Source organism: Pecten maximus, chromosome 11 (assembly GCF_902652985.1).
Source record: "Pecten maximus chromosome 11, xPecMax1.1, whole genome shotgun sequence".
NCBI lineage: Eukaryota > Metazoa > Mollusca > Bivalvia > Pectinida > Pectinidae > Pecten > Pecten maximus.
The window spans coordinates 27,280,259-27,300,268 of record NC_047025.1 but is presented as its reverse complement, the minus strand read 5'-3'; the positions used below and the strand labels follow the sequence as shown (position 1 = coordinate 27,300,268).

Here is a 20,010-nt window from a genome sequence, read left to right as displayed (position 1 = left end):
TGTGGCAAACATTTAGCAAATATATATAATATGAGTAGTTCTTAATCTAAACTGAAGCGATTTTAACGATGAATCTTCAAAACCCAGTGCCGGATGTAATGATTATCACATTTTTAAGTCAATTTTATTGCACGAGTAACATTTACGTCATTAAATTGTTATTTTTCACACCAAAGGTGTTCGAAAATCTGTATCTCAACTTACCTCCCCTAGGTGTGGACAGAGACATATATATGTATAAAATAAGAATCATACGTAATGGCCTTCTTGAACATTAGAAAGAATTCTTTTCTGTTAATTTTCTTTTGTAATGTCGCAAGGATAACCAATAGTTAAACTAATATATTTTGTAGTATATTTGTAGTATAATATTATATATTGAAAATGAATGAAATCAAACTTGTATTTGAAGACCAATAACAATTTTATTACATGTATTAATTAATCGAATATTCGCAGATAGTGTAATGAATACGTATGAGTTATACATGAATTAAAAAAATAACTGTCATAAAATGCCGTCTATAAAAAGCCATGCTGATAGAATATCATACTATCTGGAAGCCTCACATCGGCTGTCAAGCTTATCGCTGACAGAGTGAAACGAAGGGAAGGACTCTAGCTGATAGATAAGAGAGATAAAATTTAGACATTATAAATGGTAATATTTTCTGTACTAAATACAATTAAATTACCGTTATTTTTTGAAAGTGATCTAAAACAAGTTCATTTACTCTGTCTTTTTTAAGATGTGAAAAAGGTCACTTAATAAAGCATTGAACTTAACCACATTTGATATGATACACTTCATCACAATCTCCGATAATGTAAGATATTTTACATTGTATCAATCAAAATATCAACCATATACATGTGTTGCCTTGTCCATTAACGAGGCGTGCTATAAATAAGATAAACATAAATTAGGAAACTTTTAGAAAGAAGATGTAACATAATATATAAATTAGGAAACTTTTAGAGATAAGCTGTAATATAATATATAAATTAGGAAACGTTTAGAGAGAAGATGTAATATAATATATAAATTAGGAAACTTTTAGAGAGAAGATGTAATATAATATATGAATTAGGAAACTTTTAGAGAGAAGCTGTAATATAATATATGAATTAGGGAACTTTTAGAGAGAAGCTATAATATAATATATAAATTAGGAAACTTTTAGAGAGAAGCTGAATAATGTACACATTGTATCAAATTTACGGTAAAAAAGAATTAACATTTCAAAATGACAAAATAACCATCGGCCCAATATAGAAAGTCGTGGCTATAACGTGCCGAAAACTCTAACCGGGGATAAAAATGTATACAATGACTGTACAGGTGGAAGACGACACTCACTGTTAGGAGACAGAAGATATCAATATGGTACGGTTTTCCATATTTAAGGAGAAAACCTACAGTAAAAAGTAAGACTTCATAACGAAAACAGGCTATGCTTATATGCCAGCATAGTATGTTTTCGTAATAAATTCTTACGTTTTATTTTATCAGTCTATATCTCATTAAACAGCAGCGGGTATTTGTATAAGCTTACACGGACTATGAGTAATGGGTATAACGAGTTATGTCCATGCTCTAAATCTATAAAGCGTTATTGTAAATTTTCCCCGATGCCTCCGCTCTGGTTTGAACCACAGATCTCTGACTTGCAGATTTCTGAAGTTCTCCATATCTTACCAGGGTAACATATCCCAAATCCCCACTTTTTTCATCTTTATTTCTTTACATTTGGCCAATTGAAGTCAACTGATGAATTACATCTCGCATGTAAACGACTAACTAAGGCACTATACTCCGAAGTAATGCCAAGCCACACTTTGGTATCGCTCTGTGTGACTTCGTTTTAATAATCCAAAATAAAGAAATAAATGTTCTCAAATTGAAATATTTTGACCTTGTTGAATCATTTTAAATGCTCATTACAAGTTGCAACAATGTCTGAAACACATCAGCAATAGCTCCTCTGACCCAGGCACCCGACTTAGACATTTTGATAGATGAGATGCTCCACATCTGACATCTATGTCAGAACATCCACATATGTAACATCACTCGTCGACAATGTTTTCGATCAGAAGCTTTGTGGCGCGAGCCGATAGTCTCATCTTTGGTGCATCACGGGTACACATATGACTGATCAACAGCAAATCCTTGATGTTTCCATAAACATTTATTTCTCGCATAAGGCAACCAAGACTATACACATCCGTCGACTCGTTTGTCCGAAAACCATTTCGGACTTCCGGAGCCAAGTGGCGCAAACGCGCAAGCTTTTCTGAAGGAGGGTGAAACGTGCGTCCAGTACGATAGGACGCCAGCCCGAAGTCTATGTATTTGAGTCTGTGGCCTTGCTTACGTTTATACATTACAACATTGTTAGCCTTTATGTCGTTGACCAGTATTCGTTTGTCGTGGAACTTGTCCAGTCCATGCGCCAGCTGGAATGCTATACTGATCCAGTCAGCTTTGCTGATGTTGTTTTTACTTTGACGAAGGAATCTATGAAATGTCTGGCCTTCCCCGATAAACTCTTGAACAACACCGAAGCTATTTTGATTGATAGCTTGGTTTGTAAATTCTATGAGACCGAAACATACAGGAACATAGCCGGTGTCGGAGAGATATAGCAGTTTTCTTGCCTCTTCAATCGCTTCTGGTTTGGTTCCGTATTTTTCTGTGAATTCTTTTATACATATTTTAGTGTCTGAACATCGCCCGTCCGTAAACCGGATCCGGAAAACGTCTCCGAATGATCCATGACCCACATGCACCGGAAGTCCGTTGTTTTCACCAATGTCATAATCAATATGGCGCTGATCAACAAAATGTGGCATGATCAAATCGTAATTGTCGTAAAGGTGAAGATGTTCTTTAGCAACCACGTTTGAAATAGTGAGTCTGCCAAACCTAATAGTATCCATGACAGAGATAGTTTCGCCTGTGAAGATAAAAGTATAAAGTTTATCGCAAAATAAATCGTTTACCATATATATTCTGAAGCATAATATCAAATATGTTGCTCAGAAGGAAATGCTTGTATGTTTGCATTAAACCCGCCATTTTGTTCATCTAGGCCACATGGATTAGGCACGAATACCAAACCCACGGTCCACATAATATATATAGTATCTATAATATATAATGGACCGTTGGTTGGGAAATCATGCCAAGTCCCTGTGGTCTAGACCGTATGACATTACAATGGTTTGAACTTTGAACTCTTGATGTGACCCTGACCTTACTTATTACTGGACATGAGATTGGTATGTGGCACTCTAACATACAGAATAAGGCCGAAGATAGCTATGAACAATGATGCACTTTTGAAGTTGTTACCCAGAGATTGCCATGGTTTGACTTTTGACCAACCATGGGCGGAAACATGAGAATGGCCATGCGTTCACAATTACTGACTCTCAAAAAGCAGTCCAAATAGGTTGCCTTTAAAATGCTTGGTGATCTTGACCTTGGCGTATATATACACTATGTGTTGGTGATCCGAAGACATAGATTTGAATTTCCTGTCGTAGTTGTACCGAGAGAAATATTTATAATATATGTACAATTCGTATCCATGTATATAAATAAATTGCGATCCAGGTATTCATATCATCTTATAGACGACTTCCACAATAATCATGTCAGGGTATCAGGGTATCGGCACCCAATCGCCTAGCCAGAAAAACCCGCAGCTTATACCGCTGCGCCACATCGGCGTTCTTTAAAAAGAACGTTTCAATGGCGCAGTGATGGTCGGCAGTCATCCACATACCCAAAACTGACTCTGTAGCTCCATTGTTGTCAACGAAACATAGGAAACAAACATCTTCCTGTATACTGTATATGTAAGTTGTCACGATTGAACATGACAATAAACTCTAATAGACTTGATACAACAATATAAAGGTGCCTCTTTGTTTTTGAAAGATATGTTTGCACTTCTTCAGTGTATGTAAAATATCTTAAGTTATTCATTAAGCTTGTTACAATGTAGGTCGATATTTTATGTAGAGAACGAAATGCGTTTTGACTTTCTTACATCGTCATTTAGTAAATATTTAGAATAATATATAGAATATATCAGAAAACAAAAGACGAAAACATCTGCACATACCGGGTATTTGTTGTCCGACTCGTGGTTTCCTCTGAACTGACCTGGTCTAGATGTAGTGAAAATCGGTAGCATGCATGCTTCCATTTCTGTCCACTGTACCCTAACATATAGGTGGACAATTGACAAACGTGTGTGACCATATGACAGAATACATACACACTAATGAAGTCGGAGTATGAATAATTAATTATATTTTGGACGTCTTACTTCGGGCACGCTGGTACATCTTAAAGTGTTCACTTCCTATTGTTCAGAAATGTTTGCATGTGTCCGTTTATTTATTTATTATTATCTTCTTTTTTTTAAATTTAAATTTTATTTATTTATTTATTTATTTACATTTCTTTGCAGGATTCAATTTCATGTAACTTCTTGATGTGATATACTGATAAATTTACTTATATTGAACATAGGGACTTGGCACGAATTTCCAACCGACGGTCCTTATAGACGGTCCATATGGACCGTGTGCTGGGAATTCTTACCAAGTCCCTGTGGTACTGAGTAGCCCCTCCAACACCGCCATCTGACTCAATCTGTCCAACTACATGAGGAAATGTATAAATATATTTCGTTGGTCTTTATATATATTTTCGCCCTATTTTACAGAGACATAATATTATATATTTGATATAGGTCTCTGAATTTTATGCTTAATGATATATATTTCCAATTTCATAAGAAATCGTCCTTTTTTTTAAAGGTGTTTTACATTAATCAGTGGCGTAACTACCATGTATATGCTTGTATGCCAAAGCATTCACATTTGTTTCCGAAAAAAAAAGTGAAAAAAAAAAGAGAGAGAAAGAGAGAGCATCCATATAATTTTCGCCTAGCTACGCCATCGTTAATTACCAGTTATACCATTACTGTTAGGATTTACGCGATTATAATCTCCCAGCATTCCCCTACATCTGCTGAAGCCTGTGATTGACCGTTACCTGATCTGAACAACTGTCAACCGAAAGACACCGAGCAATTCCTTTGTCAAGAATATATTCATGGTAGATATAGCGTCACGGGTGAACCCCGCGGTGTAACACACCTGTTCACACCTGGATACATTGCCCAGAGGTTGGGGTTACGTGAGTGAGAAAAGGCCACACACATGCATGTTAACAGGTGAGATCATCAACTATTAAAGGCCGACCTCTCAAGTGTAATGTATTTAGGCCGTAGACATAACTTCCTTTTTTTATGTAAATTGGTAATAGCCAAAATATATTAAAAATTACAAACGAACATACATACATGTATGTGCTTGTTACAAAAAAATTACAATATATATATATACCTGTATATTATAACACAAACCCAGATCATCATAAAGTGATAGCAATGTTCACAATTATCAATAAGAAGGTATTAGCTAATGCAGGGACCTGGCTAATGTAAGGTTATTTTCCAATTAACAAAGATGTTAAAAATCATCATGTCATGGTCTCATTTTTACTAATGTCTTAATTATATATACCCTGCAGCGGAAGTATATCCTTTTTTTTCAGAAACATATTGTAACAAAAATCCACGGACTTCTGGTTCATGGTATTATCTGAGTGAAGTGTAAATTTTGATTTTTTTGTCAGTCCTTCACAGACTCTGCGCTACTTTTCCCATGTCCTCTATATATATATCAAAAACCAACACATATATAGCAATTAGCTGCTCGACCGCTAGTACGGACGGAGACGGCGTTTATTCAACAATCGTAAGGAAAGTACATTCGATATGGTCTCAACGTTTCTCCTTCTCATTCCCTCTCACAGGTTGTCGCATTAAAATCCTCAAAAACCAAGCCCGCCACCCAACCTGAAACCTTTTTATAGGAGAACAGGTGTACCAGCCCGACAATGCTTGTTTTTTTTTTGTTTTTTTTTGTTGTTGTTTTTTTTAGCTGGGATTTCTAACCATTTAGCGACACCCAAACATACCTCTATAAATGCAATATATCTACTGTATGCAAATTTCCATTTTGCCGTACTACATGTGCGACGATCTGAGCTAGAATGACTACCCAATTGCAACCTATACCCGATCTACACCTAACCAATGGCCCTATCTGATTGGCTATTGCCAATGCACGAGACGGACAACCTGTCAAAGTATACTCCGTGTATACAGGACAAATATTTCCCGCTATTCTCCGAAACGCGGGAAAAAGATAATACTGATACCCTTTTACTTGGTTGTGTAGGCCTCTGTCATAGGCATACTGGTATACTCTAGAAGTTTTGCATGCTGTTAATTTTCAACATGAATATAAATGCAGCGACCAGACTGGGACTCGAACTCTAGACGGACGCTCTAACTATTAGAGCTACCTGGTGAAGACATTGTAAAGCTGGTACATTTTTAAAATCACATAAAGAAGCGATGAAATTTGCATTTGTTTGATTTTTATTAGTCAAAAGATTTTAGATAGAGAGCCCCATTTTGAAACCAACAATCAGGTGAAACCCGCGCGCGCACGAACGCCTTTGTGTTTTTGTTGTCTGTGGTTTGGTTTGGTTTGGTTTGGTTTATTTTGTTTAACGTCCTATTAACAGCTAAGGTCATTTAAGGGTCCGAGACTTGGTATGCTATAAAGACTGTAGACTGGTAGGCCTATACCTGGGCGAGACTGGTAGGCCTATGCCTGGGCGAGACCACAGGCGCTTGCATAGAAAATATGACTTTCAATTTTTTTTGATATGACAGTGGTATGTGTAATCTGTTAAGCTGAAGGTTGTACTTAACGAGACTGGTAGGCCTATACCTGGGCGAGACTGGTAGGCCTATACCTGGGCGAGACTGGTAGGCCTATACCTGGGCGAGCACAGACTAATGCTGCCTCGTTTATACGTAGTCACGGGACCCCCTCCGTGGCAACTGTTATCTAACATCCCATCTTAACAGACTACATAACAATGTCATGCCAAAGTATCAAATAATACATAAAATACTCAAGGGAAAAAATTGACCTTAAATGTATATGTTTTGCCCTTAAGGTTAAATCATTTGACTTTTAAGTGCAACAAAGTTGCCGTTATACGTAATGGCTAGTGTAAGTTGATTGATATTGTTTCGCAATTGTTGTAAACAAAATAAAGTTTACATCCTACAATTGCCCTTAAGGTCAATTGTTTACCCTTAAGTATGAAAATGCAATCATTCACATAATGGCAAAAACAAGTTTTTATCCAGTTGTTGGCATTTTTAACATTATGTACGAGAAAAAACCATTACTAATTCTGAAGTTTAAAAGATCGGTACATAATAGCTTTTTGACCTGAAGGAAAATACATGTTTATTTGTCATTATATATGTACAATTCATTTCCCATCAGGTAAAAAAAAAATGCTAATACGTACGTAATGTTTTTTTGACCTTAAGGAAACTATTTGTTTACCATTATGTGACCCGATCATATTTATCTACACTTAAAGTTAAAAGAATTGACCTTAGCATAAAATAACATTTTTACATTAAAGGTAAAATCATTTCTTAAGATAAAAACACATTAAGGAAAAAAGATATTTGCCCTTAAGGTCAAATTTGTTTTTCTTAAGTAATATATGTATAATATTTGACACTTTGGCATGCCGTAAACAACAATAAAATATACTACATAGTTTGGTTTGGTTTGGTTTGTTTTGTTTAACGTCCTATTAACAGCCAGGGTCATTTAAGGACGTGACAAGAATTATTGGAGGGCTAGTGATAAAGTGTCGGGACACCTTATAACCACTCAGCCACTGCGGCCCTCTATACTACATGTTTCGATACAGAACATAACACGTAATCAATAAATTATTTATTTCAAGTAAATCAAATTTATGTAAAACTAAAATTAAATACAGACTGTGAACAAGAGTACAATTGATATACGTCCGTCGAATGCCATATAATATTTCACATTGTTGCAAGCTATACAAAACTATTGTCACCCCCCCTCTCTCTCTCCTCCTGCCTGTCTCTCATTCTCTCTCTCTTTTTCCATCCCTAATAAAATATAACCTTTTTTTTATTTTTTAAGAAAGACAATTCATAAATCATCTTTTGTTTATCATATTGTTGAATATTTGTACATATCATCATGTGACCACTGTATATTATCATATGTCATTTATGCGGGAAAGGTCATCAATAAGTTGGCAAAACTTACCGACCAATCCCTTTGTCATTTTATGTCAATAAAATATGTTTAAACTTAAACTTTCACATTGTAGTTAAATAAGATCACCATAAAAGTTGTTATCTTGCATGCTATAAATCTCACTTTTCAAAGACTGTTTAATTGGAATACTTGTCATAAGGAGACACATCTACATAGCAGGATCCGAATGTGTTCTAAGTTTAAAAAAAGATTTGTTGAGAAATGTAGGAGATTCCCGACAAAAATAAAATACTTAAATAAACAAATGGCAATTAACTTTTGCAAAAATCGTTTAATCAATTTTTTTTTGGGGGGGAAAACATCAACCCATCACGATTATAAAGCCAACTACTTTTCAAAGAAATTGGTCAGAAAATGTAGGAGGAGATCTCCGGACAAAATAAAAATGAATACATGTAAGAAACAAGCAAGAAGAAATTTTACAATAACAATCGAATCGGAATTCAGGGAGACAAAACTTCATAGCACGATCATATTGTATACCAGAAAGAGATCGGTCGAAAAATGCAGGAGGACATTGCCGGACTAGCCAAAATTTACGTCAGAACTAAGGACGGACATTTTAACGCCAATACCGTCAAATTGACCAACACATGAACAATACTTGATAGATTAGTGAAACACTCTAAGAGAAAAGTAGTTCAATATTACACACAGGGGCCTGACAATATATATGTTTTACGTTCACATTGGAACTAAAGAATTTGTAACAATCTAAGTGAGTATCTGGACCGGGTATATATATAATGTTGACTGGCCTTCTACGTGGTTTCTTGTGTAGTACAGCTTTTGCCCTTATTAAGGCATTTAGTTATGTTTTTTATCAGGCTTTCGATGTGGACCATGTCTTATACCCCCTCAGATTTTACTTAGCTTGTTCAGAGACGTGACGTGTATAATCTCAGTGATATAATTATGTTTCTCTGAGTCGCCGATGATCGACTCACTCAGTCACGGTCCCGCTACATTTTTATTTCAATATTATTGTTGTCTAAGTAGGGTAGGGGTTGTCCCAATCTAATTAAAATTAGACTTGTAATTTCCGTTCCTCTACGATACACTGCAATACATGTGTGTCGAAATACAAGCTCCCGAGCTTAAAAGGGTACAGTAGGCTATGAGATATATTCGATAGATAATTCTACTAAAAAAACTGAGCTTAGATGTCCCTGCTGTAACAAATTCTCAGGTCCCAACTGTGGGCTGTGGTTTTTCAGTACGAAAGTAGCAGAAAGTTCATCCAACAAAAACATAATAAGTTTAAACTATAATTTTTCGTATTTCAACGTGAACCAGAGACATATATGTGTATATATGTCTCTGTATGAACTTTAAAAAAATGATTAAAACTTAGTGTTAGCACTGACATTAAATTGTATTGTTCAGCTTAGGCCTAGCGTGTAATTTTGATAGCAGGAGTTGTCTACCTTGCGTATACATCTTTCCTTAGAAGGATGGGAAATTACTTCGAGCAGAAAAGAACAAGGTACGATTCGAAAGTAAATATTGCGGCTGACGCCCGTATAAGAAGAGTCACACGACACACAGACGGGTAAGTATAAACAAATAACGTGCTGGCGAGTACATACACAAGTATATATATTTTCGACAGGCACAGACGGAGATGTCATTCTGAATTCAGCCACAAAAATCATCTTGTCACCATGATGATGTGGTTCACTGCTTGCTATTCATGATCACTGATGTTTTTTACCTGGTAGCAGGTATACATGTGATACCACTGACGTAATCGTCCTACATCTGTATCACCGTGGAATATTGTGACCTCTCATTTGGGATGCTTTGATACATCCAAAATATAATAAAAAAATTATGTCGGCAAATCAATGTTCATGTAAAACAATCGATGAACTGCAGTACAGCTATGGTACATCAGAATGATATCACAGTTGTTAATGACTTGGTTTAAGATTGACAGATCATCACAAATCAGTAAATATTATCACAGTGCACAAGATCGTGAATTAAAAGTGTAACAGGAGAAAGAAAAAATGCAGCAGCCAGACCAGGATTCGGTCCCGGACCCTCCGAACTCTAGACGGACACTCTACCAACTGAGCTACCTGTTCGCCGATGATCGATCCAGTGCGCGCAGTAATGCTACATTCCTAACTCCTTTTTTCAAGTCTTTGCCCTGAAGACCACAAGTTCGGATATCCCCTTGCTAAGCATACTCTCAATACTTTAAACATGGGTACATAGGCAAGCTCACCAATTATATAACAGGAGAAAGAGAAAATGTAGCAGCCAGACCAGGGGTTCGAACCCAGGACCCTCTACACTCTAGACAAGCACCACAGTACAAACTGAGCTACCTGGTCGCCGATGATCGACCCAGTCCAGTTCCGCTCCAAAGGTGTCTAAACATATTCATACCAATTAAAAATGAAATACCATCATGTACAAAGGTACAGTAGTATTTCAAGATCATGTGTTGGATCCATCAGAGTGCATTTCCAACTATCACCGTAACGCAGAAGTAACAAGTTGACAGACAATATGCCTTCAAACATTGATTGTAATGTATATTAGCTCCACATTATAGCTATCTATTCATCTATGTTATTTTTTAGAAGTAATTGTGAGATTAATTATGTGATCATATATACAGTCTGTATATATTTTCCCTCACTATCCAGGTATGTGGTATATATGTGACATTTGAAACTGAAACATGACTTCTGGTCAGTTTTGAGACTTAACATCTCAGCAACCTTGATTTAAGGACATGTCATACTCCTATCATCTTTATAGAGGTATCTACAGTGGATTTTATTCAAATTGGAAAGACAAGATTCAAAGTTGAGAGACAATTAAGGGACAACCAAGTAAACTGGATATAAGGAAAAACATTTTGCTTTTCGTGTAGTTATGATATGGAATAAAGATTATTTGATCAGCCAGAACAAGTAATATCGACAAAACAGTGATTTTTTTTTCAAAAAACTATTATATATATATATATATATATATAGATTGGGAAATTTAAAAACTTTTATAAAATTATAAGTCAGAAATCTAGCTTGTAGAAATTGGAACTGTTGTCACAATAGATTTATTTCACTAGTATTATTATTGTATTTGATTCTGGTATAGGATCCTAATTCAGGTCCTTTACTTGAAATAAACATGACTTAATAAAGAAAAGGCCAGAAAAATATATATGGTATATATATCAGTGATCTCCATGTTACACTTGACAATTTATTCTGGTTAATAGGTATGATGACATGATACTCATGATCACTACAGAAAGAAAATAGTGTTGTGAATATGAACACAGAAGATTAAACAGAAAACATCAAACTTACAATAGGGATCCTTTCAATAGACGCCAAGATCACTCTGGTATCTCAATTTGATGGTGATGCTGTAAGAATAATAATCATTCTTGTACCTTTCTTCTGGCAACATCTTTATATTCAATTTCTGTTCCAGTTTGAATGCTGCACAGTGTCATGGGTTGACATGCAGGTGAACTTGACACACTAAGATCAGTCAAAGTCTGTAAACATCAAGGATGGACAGATACGATGAAGATATTTATGACAACCCATTCTTTGTCACGCTCACAACAAAGTTTACAGACATATATGAGGAGGCCACAAGCAAGCGATGGACAGTAAGAGTTTTCTTGACATACATATATTTAGGGATTTTTTCAGAGCAGCACTCTTATTAAATAAAATTAGTATGGTTAAAACTGAATATGTTTGCAAGAAGCTACACAGGAAGTTGATTAAATAAGTGCTGACTGTTTTGATGATAAAATTCCAATGCTATAAAACCAAATACAAAGAATCATTTTGCCTATATAGCATATATATCCAAAAGTTTATCACGTGACAAGAACAAGGGCATCCCCATGAACTATTTGATCTTCAAAAAATAGAGGGAAGGAATAATGAAATTGCAGCCAGGATCAACTTCTGTAATGAATTTTTGTATTTTATAATGATAAGGAGAATTTAAGGATATTCTAGATCAGAATTCCATATCCCTGATGCCTATTCTTTTTAATGTTTTGTCATTATTATTATAATACACATACATTACCAAAACAATTTTCAGAATATTTCCCACCTGAAATGTAGTAAATTTCTTTTTACTGTGTTTTCAGTTGTGTGTGCCGAAGTATTCCTCTGTGGTGAAAGAACCCAGTTTTTCTCGTGAAGACATCACAGAGCATGTAGTAATACCTTTGAGTGATGACGGCGAGGAATTTAAGAGTTGGTCTAACAAGGTATTACAACACTTTTGATTATTGCACTAACTCACTAATTCCAAGGAGCCATTTATGTTGTTCAATGGAACGTAGAGAAGTAAGAAAAAACAAGGACATGTTGCTATCACTATCTCCGTGATAAACAGTTTTTTTTTGTACAATTTAAATCAGTTGACTGTATACACATGAACAATAAAAAACCAACTGTGAATAAATGATGAACATTTTAACAATGACAGTCCTATATGCTAATCATTTATCAAATGACCAGGTATACATACAGTGTGCGCAGTGTGAGTGGGACAAATTTTTGCTAGTGCAATTAAATCTGCTTATTCTTGATTTATTTATAAAAAGTAAAACACTTCTAAATGACCATTTTTTTCTGTCTCCTGGATGGTCACATATGGACAAACTGGACATTGGTATTTGTTTATTTTCAGAAACTGACCATCTGTAATGGAAATGTCAATATTGTGCCAACAGATGTGGTCCCAGCTAAAACGGTAAATATGTGGTTTTTACTGTTCCAGAATCAAGTACTTACAAGTGTCATACATTTAGATCTAATTAAATTGCTGGAACGACTCCAGTGATGCCATCTCAGACAATGAGAAATCATGACCTGTGAAAACGAGGGAGAAACGGTCAAAACAAGGGTCATACATGCGTAACAACAATTTTCGCTTCATTTCCTTGTATTTTTCGGTTGTATATGAAACATAAGACACCAAAACTATACAGCTTACATAATTCTATTAATTAAACATTTACTAGGCCTCTCCAACAGACTTTATTAAAGTGATTATATGATAAACAATTTTTAAGTCCCAGATTTCGTATTTGCTTACCTGGTATACTTGTACTTCTGTGAGCCAAATAGAATATACATGGGCATCATTGCAACATTCTCAAAAGCAGGATCTTTGACTAATTAAACTTTTTGAAAGTTTTTAAAAGGTTAATTCTTTAAATTCTGTAAATTATTTGTTAAGCTCTTCATTTGAGTAAAGGTACTGTGTTTGGCATACAAACATTAATGATTACCAGTAGTATATTTCCATAATTCACAGGTGTCATGAATGCAGTATAAAATAGCTTTTCACAAATAGGTAAACATAGGTAGTTTCTGATGCTGGACTTCGATTAAAAGAACTAATTGTAAATATTTTGGTTTTTAGGTTCCCATCTTATTTGAAGAAATATTCTATAACAACAACAATGAGAGTTTCCGGGTTCTTTGTATCAACTGTCTGCTCAACAGGAGTGGTGTGGGTAAGTTATGGTTAACCCTCACACATTATGACCAGTGTGGGTAAGTTATGGTTAACCCTCACACAGTATGACCAGTGTGGGTAAGTTATGGTTAACCCTCACAAAGTATGACCAGTGTGGGTAAGTTATGGTTAACCCACACACAGTATGACCAGTGTGGGTAAGTTATGGTTAACCCTCACACAGTATGACCAGTGTGGGTAAGTTACAGTTAACCCACACACAGTATGACCAGTGTGGGTAAGTTATGGTTAACCCTTACACAGTATGACCAGTGTGGGTAAGTTATAGTTAACCCTCACACAGTATGACCAGTGTGGGTAAGTTATGGTTAACCCTCACACAGTATGACCAGTGTGGGTAAGTTATGATTAACCCTCACACAGTATGACCAGTGTGGGTAAGTTACAGTTAACCCTCACACAGTATGACCAGTGTGGGTAAGTTATGGTTAACCCTCACACAGTAACCAGTGTGGGTAAGTTATGGTTAACCCTCACACAGTATGACCAGTGTGGGTAAGTTATGGTTAACCCTGACACAGTATGACCAGTGTGGGTAAGTTATGGTTAACCCTCACACAGTATGACCAGTGTGGGTAAGTTATGGTTAACCCTCACACAGTATGACCAGTGTGGGTAAGTTGCAGTTAACCCTCACACATTATTACCAGTGTGGGTAAGTTATAGTTAACCCTCACAAAGTATGACCAGTGTGGGTAAGTTATGGTTAACCCTCACACAGTATGACCAGTGTGGGTAAGTTATGGTTAACCCTCACACAGTATGACCAGTGTGGGTAAGTTATGATTAACCCTCACACAGTTCGAACAGTGTGGGTAAGTTATGGTTAACCCTCACAAAGTATGACCAGTGTGGGTAAGTTATGGGTAACTCTCACACAGTATGACCAGTGTGGGTAAGTTATGGTTAACCCTCACAAAGTATGACCAGTGTCAGTAAATTATGGTTAACCCTCACACAGTATGACCAGTGTGGGTAAGTTATGGTTAACCCTCACACAGTATGACCAGTGTCAGTAAATTATGGTTAACCCTCACACAGTATGACCAGTGTGGGTAAGTTATGGTTAACCCTCACACAGTATGACCAGTGTGGGTAAGTTATGATTAACCCTCACACAGTATGACCAGTGTGGGTAAGTTATGGTTAACCCTCACACAGTATGACCAGTGTGGGTAAGTTATGGTTAACCCTTACACAGTATGACCAGTGTGGGTAAGTTATGGTTAACCCTCACACAGTATGACCAGTGTGGGTAAGTTATGGTTAACCCTCACACAGTATGACCAGTGTGGGTAAGTTATGATTAACCCTCACACAGTATGACCAGTGTGGGTAAGTTATGGTTAACCCTCACACAGTATGACCAGTGTGGGTAAGCTATGGTTAACCCTTACACAGTATGACCAGTGTGGGTAAGTTATGGTTAACCCTCACACAGTATGACCAGTGTGGGTAAGTTATGGTTAACCCACCCTCACACAGTATGACCAGTGTGGGTAAGTTATGGTTAACCCACCCTCACACAGTATGACCAGTGTGGGTAAGTTATGGTTAACCCTCACACAGTATGACCAGTGTGGGTAAGCTATGGTTAACCCTTACACAGTATGACCAGTGTGGGTAAGTTATGGTTAACCCTCACACAGTATGACCAGTGTGGGTAAGTTATGGTTAACCCTTACACAGTATGACCAGTGTGGGTAAGTTATGGTTAACTCTTACACAGTATGACCAGTGTGGGTAAGTTATGGTTAACCCTCACAAAGTATGACCAGTGTGGGTATGTTATGGTTAACCCACACACAGTATGACCGGTGTGAGTAAGTTACAGTTAACCCTCACACATAATTACCAGTGTAGGTAAGTTATGGTTAACCCTCACACAGTATGACCAGTGTGGGTAAGTTATGGTTAAACCTCATACAGCATGACCAGTGTGGGTAAGTTATAGTTAACCAACCCTTACATAGTATGACCATTGTGGATAAGTTATGGTTAACCCACCCTCACATAGTATGACCAGTGTGGGTAAGTTATGGTTAACCCTCACACAGTATGACCAGTGTCGGTAAGTTATGGTTAACCCTCACACAGTATGACCAGTGTGGGTAAGTTATGGTTAAACCTCATACAGCATGACCAGTGTGGGTAAGTTATAGTTAACCAACCCTTACATAGTATGACCATTGTGGATAAGTTATGGTTAACCCACCCTCACATAGTATGACCAGTGTGGGTAAGTTATGGTTAACCCTCACACAGTATGACCAGTGTAGGTAAGTTATGGTTAACCCTCACACAGTATGACCAGTGTGGGTAAGTTATGGTTAACCCTCACACAGTATGACCAGTGTGGGTAAGTTATGGTTAACCCTCACACAGTATGACCAGTGTAGGTAAGTTATGGTTAACCCTCACACAGTATGACCAGTGTAGGTAAGTTATGGTTAACCCTCACACAGTATGACCAGTGTGGGTAAGTTATGGTTAACCCTCACACAGTATGACCAGTGTGGGTAAGTTATGGTTAACCCTCACACAGTATGACCAGTGTGGGTAAGTTATGGTTAACCCTCACACAGTATGACCAGTGTGGGTAAGTTATGGTTAACCCACCCTCACATAGTATGACCATTGTGGGTAAGTTATGGTTAACCCACCCTCACATAGTATGACCATTGAGGGTAAGTTATGGTTAACCCTCACACAGTATGACCAGTGTCGGTAAGTTATGGTTAACCCTCACACAGTGTGAACAGTTCAATGTCTACCATACAGGGAAATCATTGATTATGATGTCACAGTATCTGACTTTCAGACAAATCTGAAAGAAAATCAGTAGTCTGATAATGAAACTAAATATTATAATATTATTTTTGATGTCATCTTGTCCAGTCAAGAAAAGTATTCTGACTGAACTTACTTAGAACTGTGTGGAAATGTACAGGTAGATGATGTCACAATATTTAATAATGGTGATGGTTGGGTGGCTCATTGGTATCACACTTGCCTTTCACCTTGGCAGCCTGTGTTTGATTTCCTGATTGGACATGAAAAGGTATGGGGTCCTTTGTGTGACCATGTGGAATTTCTCTAGTTTGTTTCCACATGACGACCCTTCCAGATTCAAGCCATGCCAACAAGTGTGATTAATATCAAAAAGATAATGGTAACTACATGCTTATAGTCTTATTGTACTTTTTATCTTGCTTAGAATCGTGCTATGACCAGGAAGAGAAGATCACTAAACGACCTACATCATTTGATGACTGCAAGGAACTCTTGTTTGGACATCCAGGTAAGAAATAATATACACATACAGCTGTGCTCCTAAGGTCAGAAAAGTTGTTCCATTCTTCCATCTAATTCCAGTTATTAGAAAATATCTAATTGAAATTGTATTTACATCGAGAGAAAGTTTTATTTTACCTTCCAAATTGGGAACATTGTTCTGCTACCACAATTTGACCTTGATTTCAGTTGTTGAAGTACACATTTCCAGATTACTGTATATCTTGGGAAATGTTTTATGTTAATTAAAACAAAAATAAAGAAATAAAATGAAAATAAAGATTACCTTGGTATTCCTACAGGTGGATGGAAGACCAAAATTAGTAGGGAAATAAATAGAAAATATAGATTATTCTTACAGGTGGACGAAAGACAGAAGAAATGCTGACTAAACTACTGGAGTCATTTAGCTTGTCATACAGCAGACTGCGGGGTGAAAGTTTCAGGAGTCTGGTGGATGCGGCAAGTGCCCAGTTCACCAAATCTATGCAGACCGTTCTGAAAGATGCTAATGTAGTGAGTTGATGTTTTTTTCATCAAATGTTGAGTTAGTTTGATTTATTAAAGAGGGTTAAATAGTTCAAAAAAGTAAATAAAAGGGCTGTAGTGTACACGAAAAAAAATTCAGTTAACTGCAAAGGAGTAAAAACAATTCAATCATGAGTCAGGAATTTTAGAAATTTGATTGCTTTGGTTTTGATTTATTAATGCATGATAAAATATTGGGATGAAATGAAAAAAAAAGTCCATGTGGATTGGTTTGTTAAGTCTTTGATAAAGGTATTAGATACATTATCATGATAATGAGTCAGGACAGAATATGATAAATAAGTCAGGAGCATGGAAATAGAAATTCAATGGATTTGAGAATATATTGAATCATCCTAGCATTTCATAATTATGTTAGTATCTACCGTTTGGTACCAGATATTACCTTTTGGTACCAGATATTGTTGTTGGACATTTGTAGGATTATATCTTGAGTTTCAATTCAGTGTTATCTTACTGCATGTAAGATGGGTTGAAAAAATAATTTCATATTATCTAGTTAATATTTATTAAAAATTATCACAATAATTCAGTACATTACAAGTTTAGTAATAATAAAAAGACAAATCAGAATCCCATCTTTGTAGGAACCCCTTAAATGGATTGTTAATACATGTACATCGTGTATTTAACCAACAGTTTCTCGGAATTGTGTTAAGCAAAATTATAATTATATCCTAACTTGTAAAAAAAAAAATAGGAAAAATAATATTATCTTAATAACATTGAAGTCTTATATGTTATTAGAGACGTACAGCACAGCACAGTCAAATGGACATGGACAATCTAAAGGTCGCTGTTGAGGTATGTCAGTTTGTTTATTTCGAATAAACAATGAAGTTAAACCTTAATATTTCATGAAAATAATTTTCTGTCCATAAAAATATAATTGCCAATTGAATAGATTTTATTTGTCTGACTGTGCCTTTTTCTCACTGTAACTTAATTCATTTACCCAGACATACATAATGCATGCCTTACACCGCCACCTATTCCAAACCCTGACCGCCTGTATGTCAAGTGAGGATTCAGAGGTCAACAAGATGGTACGTAACAGCACAGATGTCAAACCTCGTGACCTTGGTATAAGGTCAGAGTTCATACGAAATATTGTGTCTGCTAAGAAAGAGTTAGTAAGGATCAACAAGTTCAGTACTCCAATGGGGCGCCTCTCCTGTCTGAAACGAGTTGTAACCAACCTCAGCAAGCCTCTCTATCAGAACAACGGTGAAAACAATGGTAAGTTGGAACAATGAAGAACAATATGCTATTGTATACAAACTGAATTCTGTAGATATGATCTAAATACTTTTTTCTGTGATTGCTTCATCAAGGACCTGAGTTGAAGTGACGACAGGAAAACTCGACTATCTACATCAAATGATTCCAATTACAAGCTATTCTATTGGATTAGTGTTAGATTTTACAACATGTCATGTGTTGTTGAAGTTAATTCAATTTGGAACAATTTTGAGATTGACAGTACTAAGCACATGTCATCTTCATGAAAAGTGTTTGATGGTTTCACTCTTCTGTTATCAAATAGATAAAAACTAATAATAATACCTTCAACATCTTGTTGACAAATCAAAATGAAAAATTTTCATTTAACAGTGTCAGAAAATAATTGTATGTAAAAAGTAATATGCCAGCTGCGATAAAACTCCAATGCATAAACATGAAGGATGTTGTAGGTTGTTTTCAGAGAAAGCTTTGAATTCCAAGAATTTTTATATCACAAGCAAAAATAATGGGATGATAGAGTAAAAAAAAAGAAAAAAAAGAAATGAAAGTATTTGGTGAAATTGAAAGATATCCTTTTATCTTGTGAAGTTCCTATACATTGAAAAAATTCACAACAATTATCCATTATTTTCATACTTAATTTGTTATTTGTTGTTTTACTTGTAACAGATTCCCTGTTAATGACTACAGACGACTTCTTACCAATCCTCATCTTGTTGGTGGTCAAATCAGAGATTCCTAACTGGTAAGTTTGTGATAACGCTTTACTGTAATTATCCAACTATAAGCCCATGCCTGGTAACAAATCTATCCATCAGAAAGTTTGGTCAGAAACTTATAGTGACTAGGTTCTTTTAAACTATAGTTGGAGGTAACTCACTTTGATTAAATGTAATATTTTTAATGCACATGTCTAGTCGACTTTAGCTTGACCACCGATTTACTTTGGTCTGACCACAGCAACTAGATATCACCGTCGCCATATGGAAGTTCAGCAGCGATTGGTTGTTATTTATACACACGTGTAATCACATTAGATGGAACTGCCTGACTATAGTTAGAAAGTTGATGATTAATCTCCCACCA

General features: G+C 36.1%; 2 protein-coding genes across 3 annotated transcripts in view; one reads left to right on the top strand and one right to left on the bottom strand.

Moving 5' to 3' along the window:
* Positions 1-468: 468 nt before the first annotated feature.
* LOC117338181 (probable receptor-like serine/threonine-protein kinase At4g34500) lies at positions 469-2,955 on the bottom strand. Its single transcript, XM_033899428.1, has one exon. The coding sequence runs from the start codon at positions 2,941-2,943 to the stop codon at positions 2,071-2,073; it is 873 nt and encodes a 290-aa protein (XP_033755319.1). The 5' UTR covers positions 2,944-2,955; the 3' UTR covers positions 469-2,070.
* A 6,793-nt stretch (positions 2,956-9,748) lies between these two features.
* The window catches only part of LOC117337482 (ankyrin repeat domain-containing protein 27-like), a 95,656-nt gene continuing 85,394 nt past the window's right edge, over positions 9,749-20,010 (top strand). For both annotated transcript variants that reach the window (XM_033898483.1, XM_033898482.1), the window contains exons 1-10: positions 9,749-9,844; positions 11,752-11,935; positions 12,434-12,556; positions 12,982-13,044; positions 13,720-13,813; positions 17,054-17,137; positions 17,492-17,646; positions 18,427-18,483; positions 18,639-18,918; positions 19,594-19,669. In XM_033898483.1, coding sequence (XP_033754374.1) covers positions 11,834-11,935; positions 12,434-12,556; positions 12,982-13,044; positions 13,720-13,813; positions 17,054-17,137; positions 17,492-17,646; positions 18,427-18,483; positions 18,639-18,918; positions 19,594-19,669 — 1,034 coding nt within the window. In that variant the 5' untranslated portion in view covers positions 9,749-9,844; positions 11,752-11,833. The remainder of the gene's footprint in view (positions 9,845-11,751; positions 11,936-12,433; positions 12,557-12,981; positions 13,045-13,719; positions 13,814-17,053; positions 17,138-17,491; positions 17,647-18,426; positions 18,484-18,638; positions 18,919-19,593; positions 19,670-20,010) is intronic.

What these genes read in the sequence shown, in the direction of transcription:
- LOC117338181 (XM_033899428.1), bottom strand. Translation starts at nt 2,943, where the DNA reads ATGGATACTATTAGGTTTGGCAGACTCACTATTTCAAACGTGGTTGCT.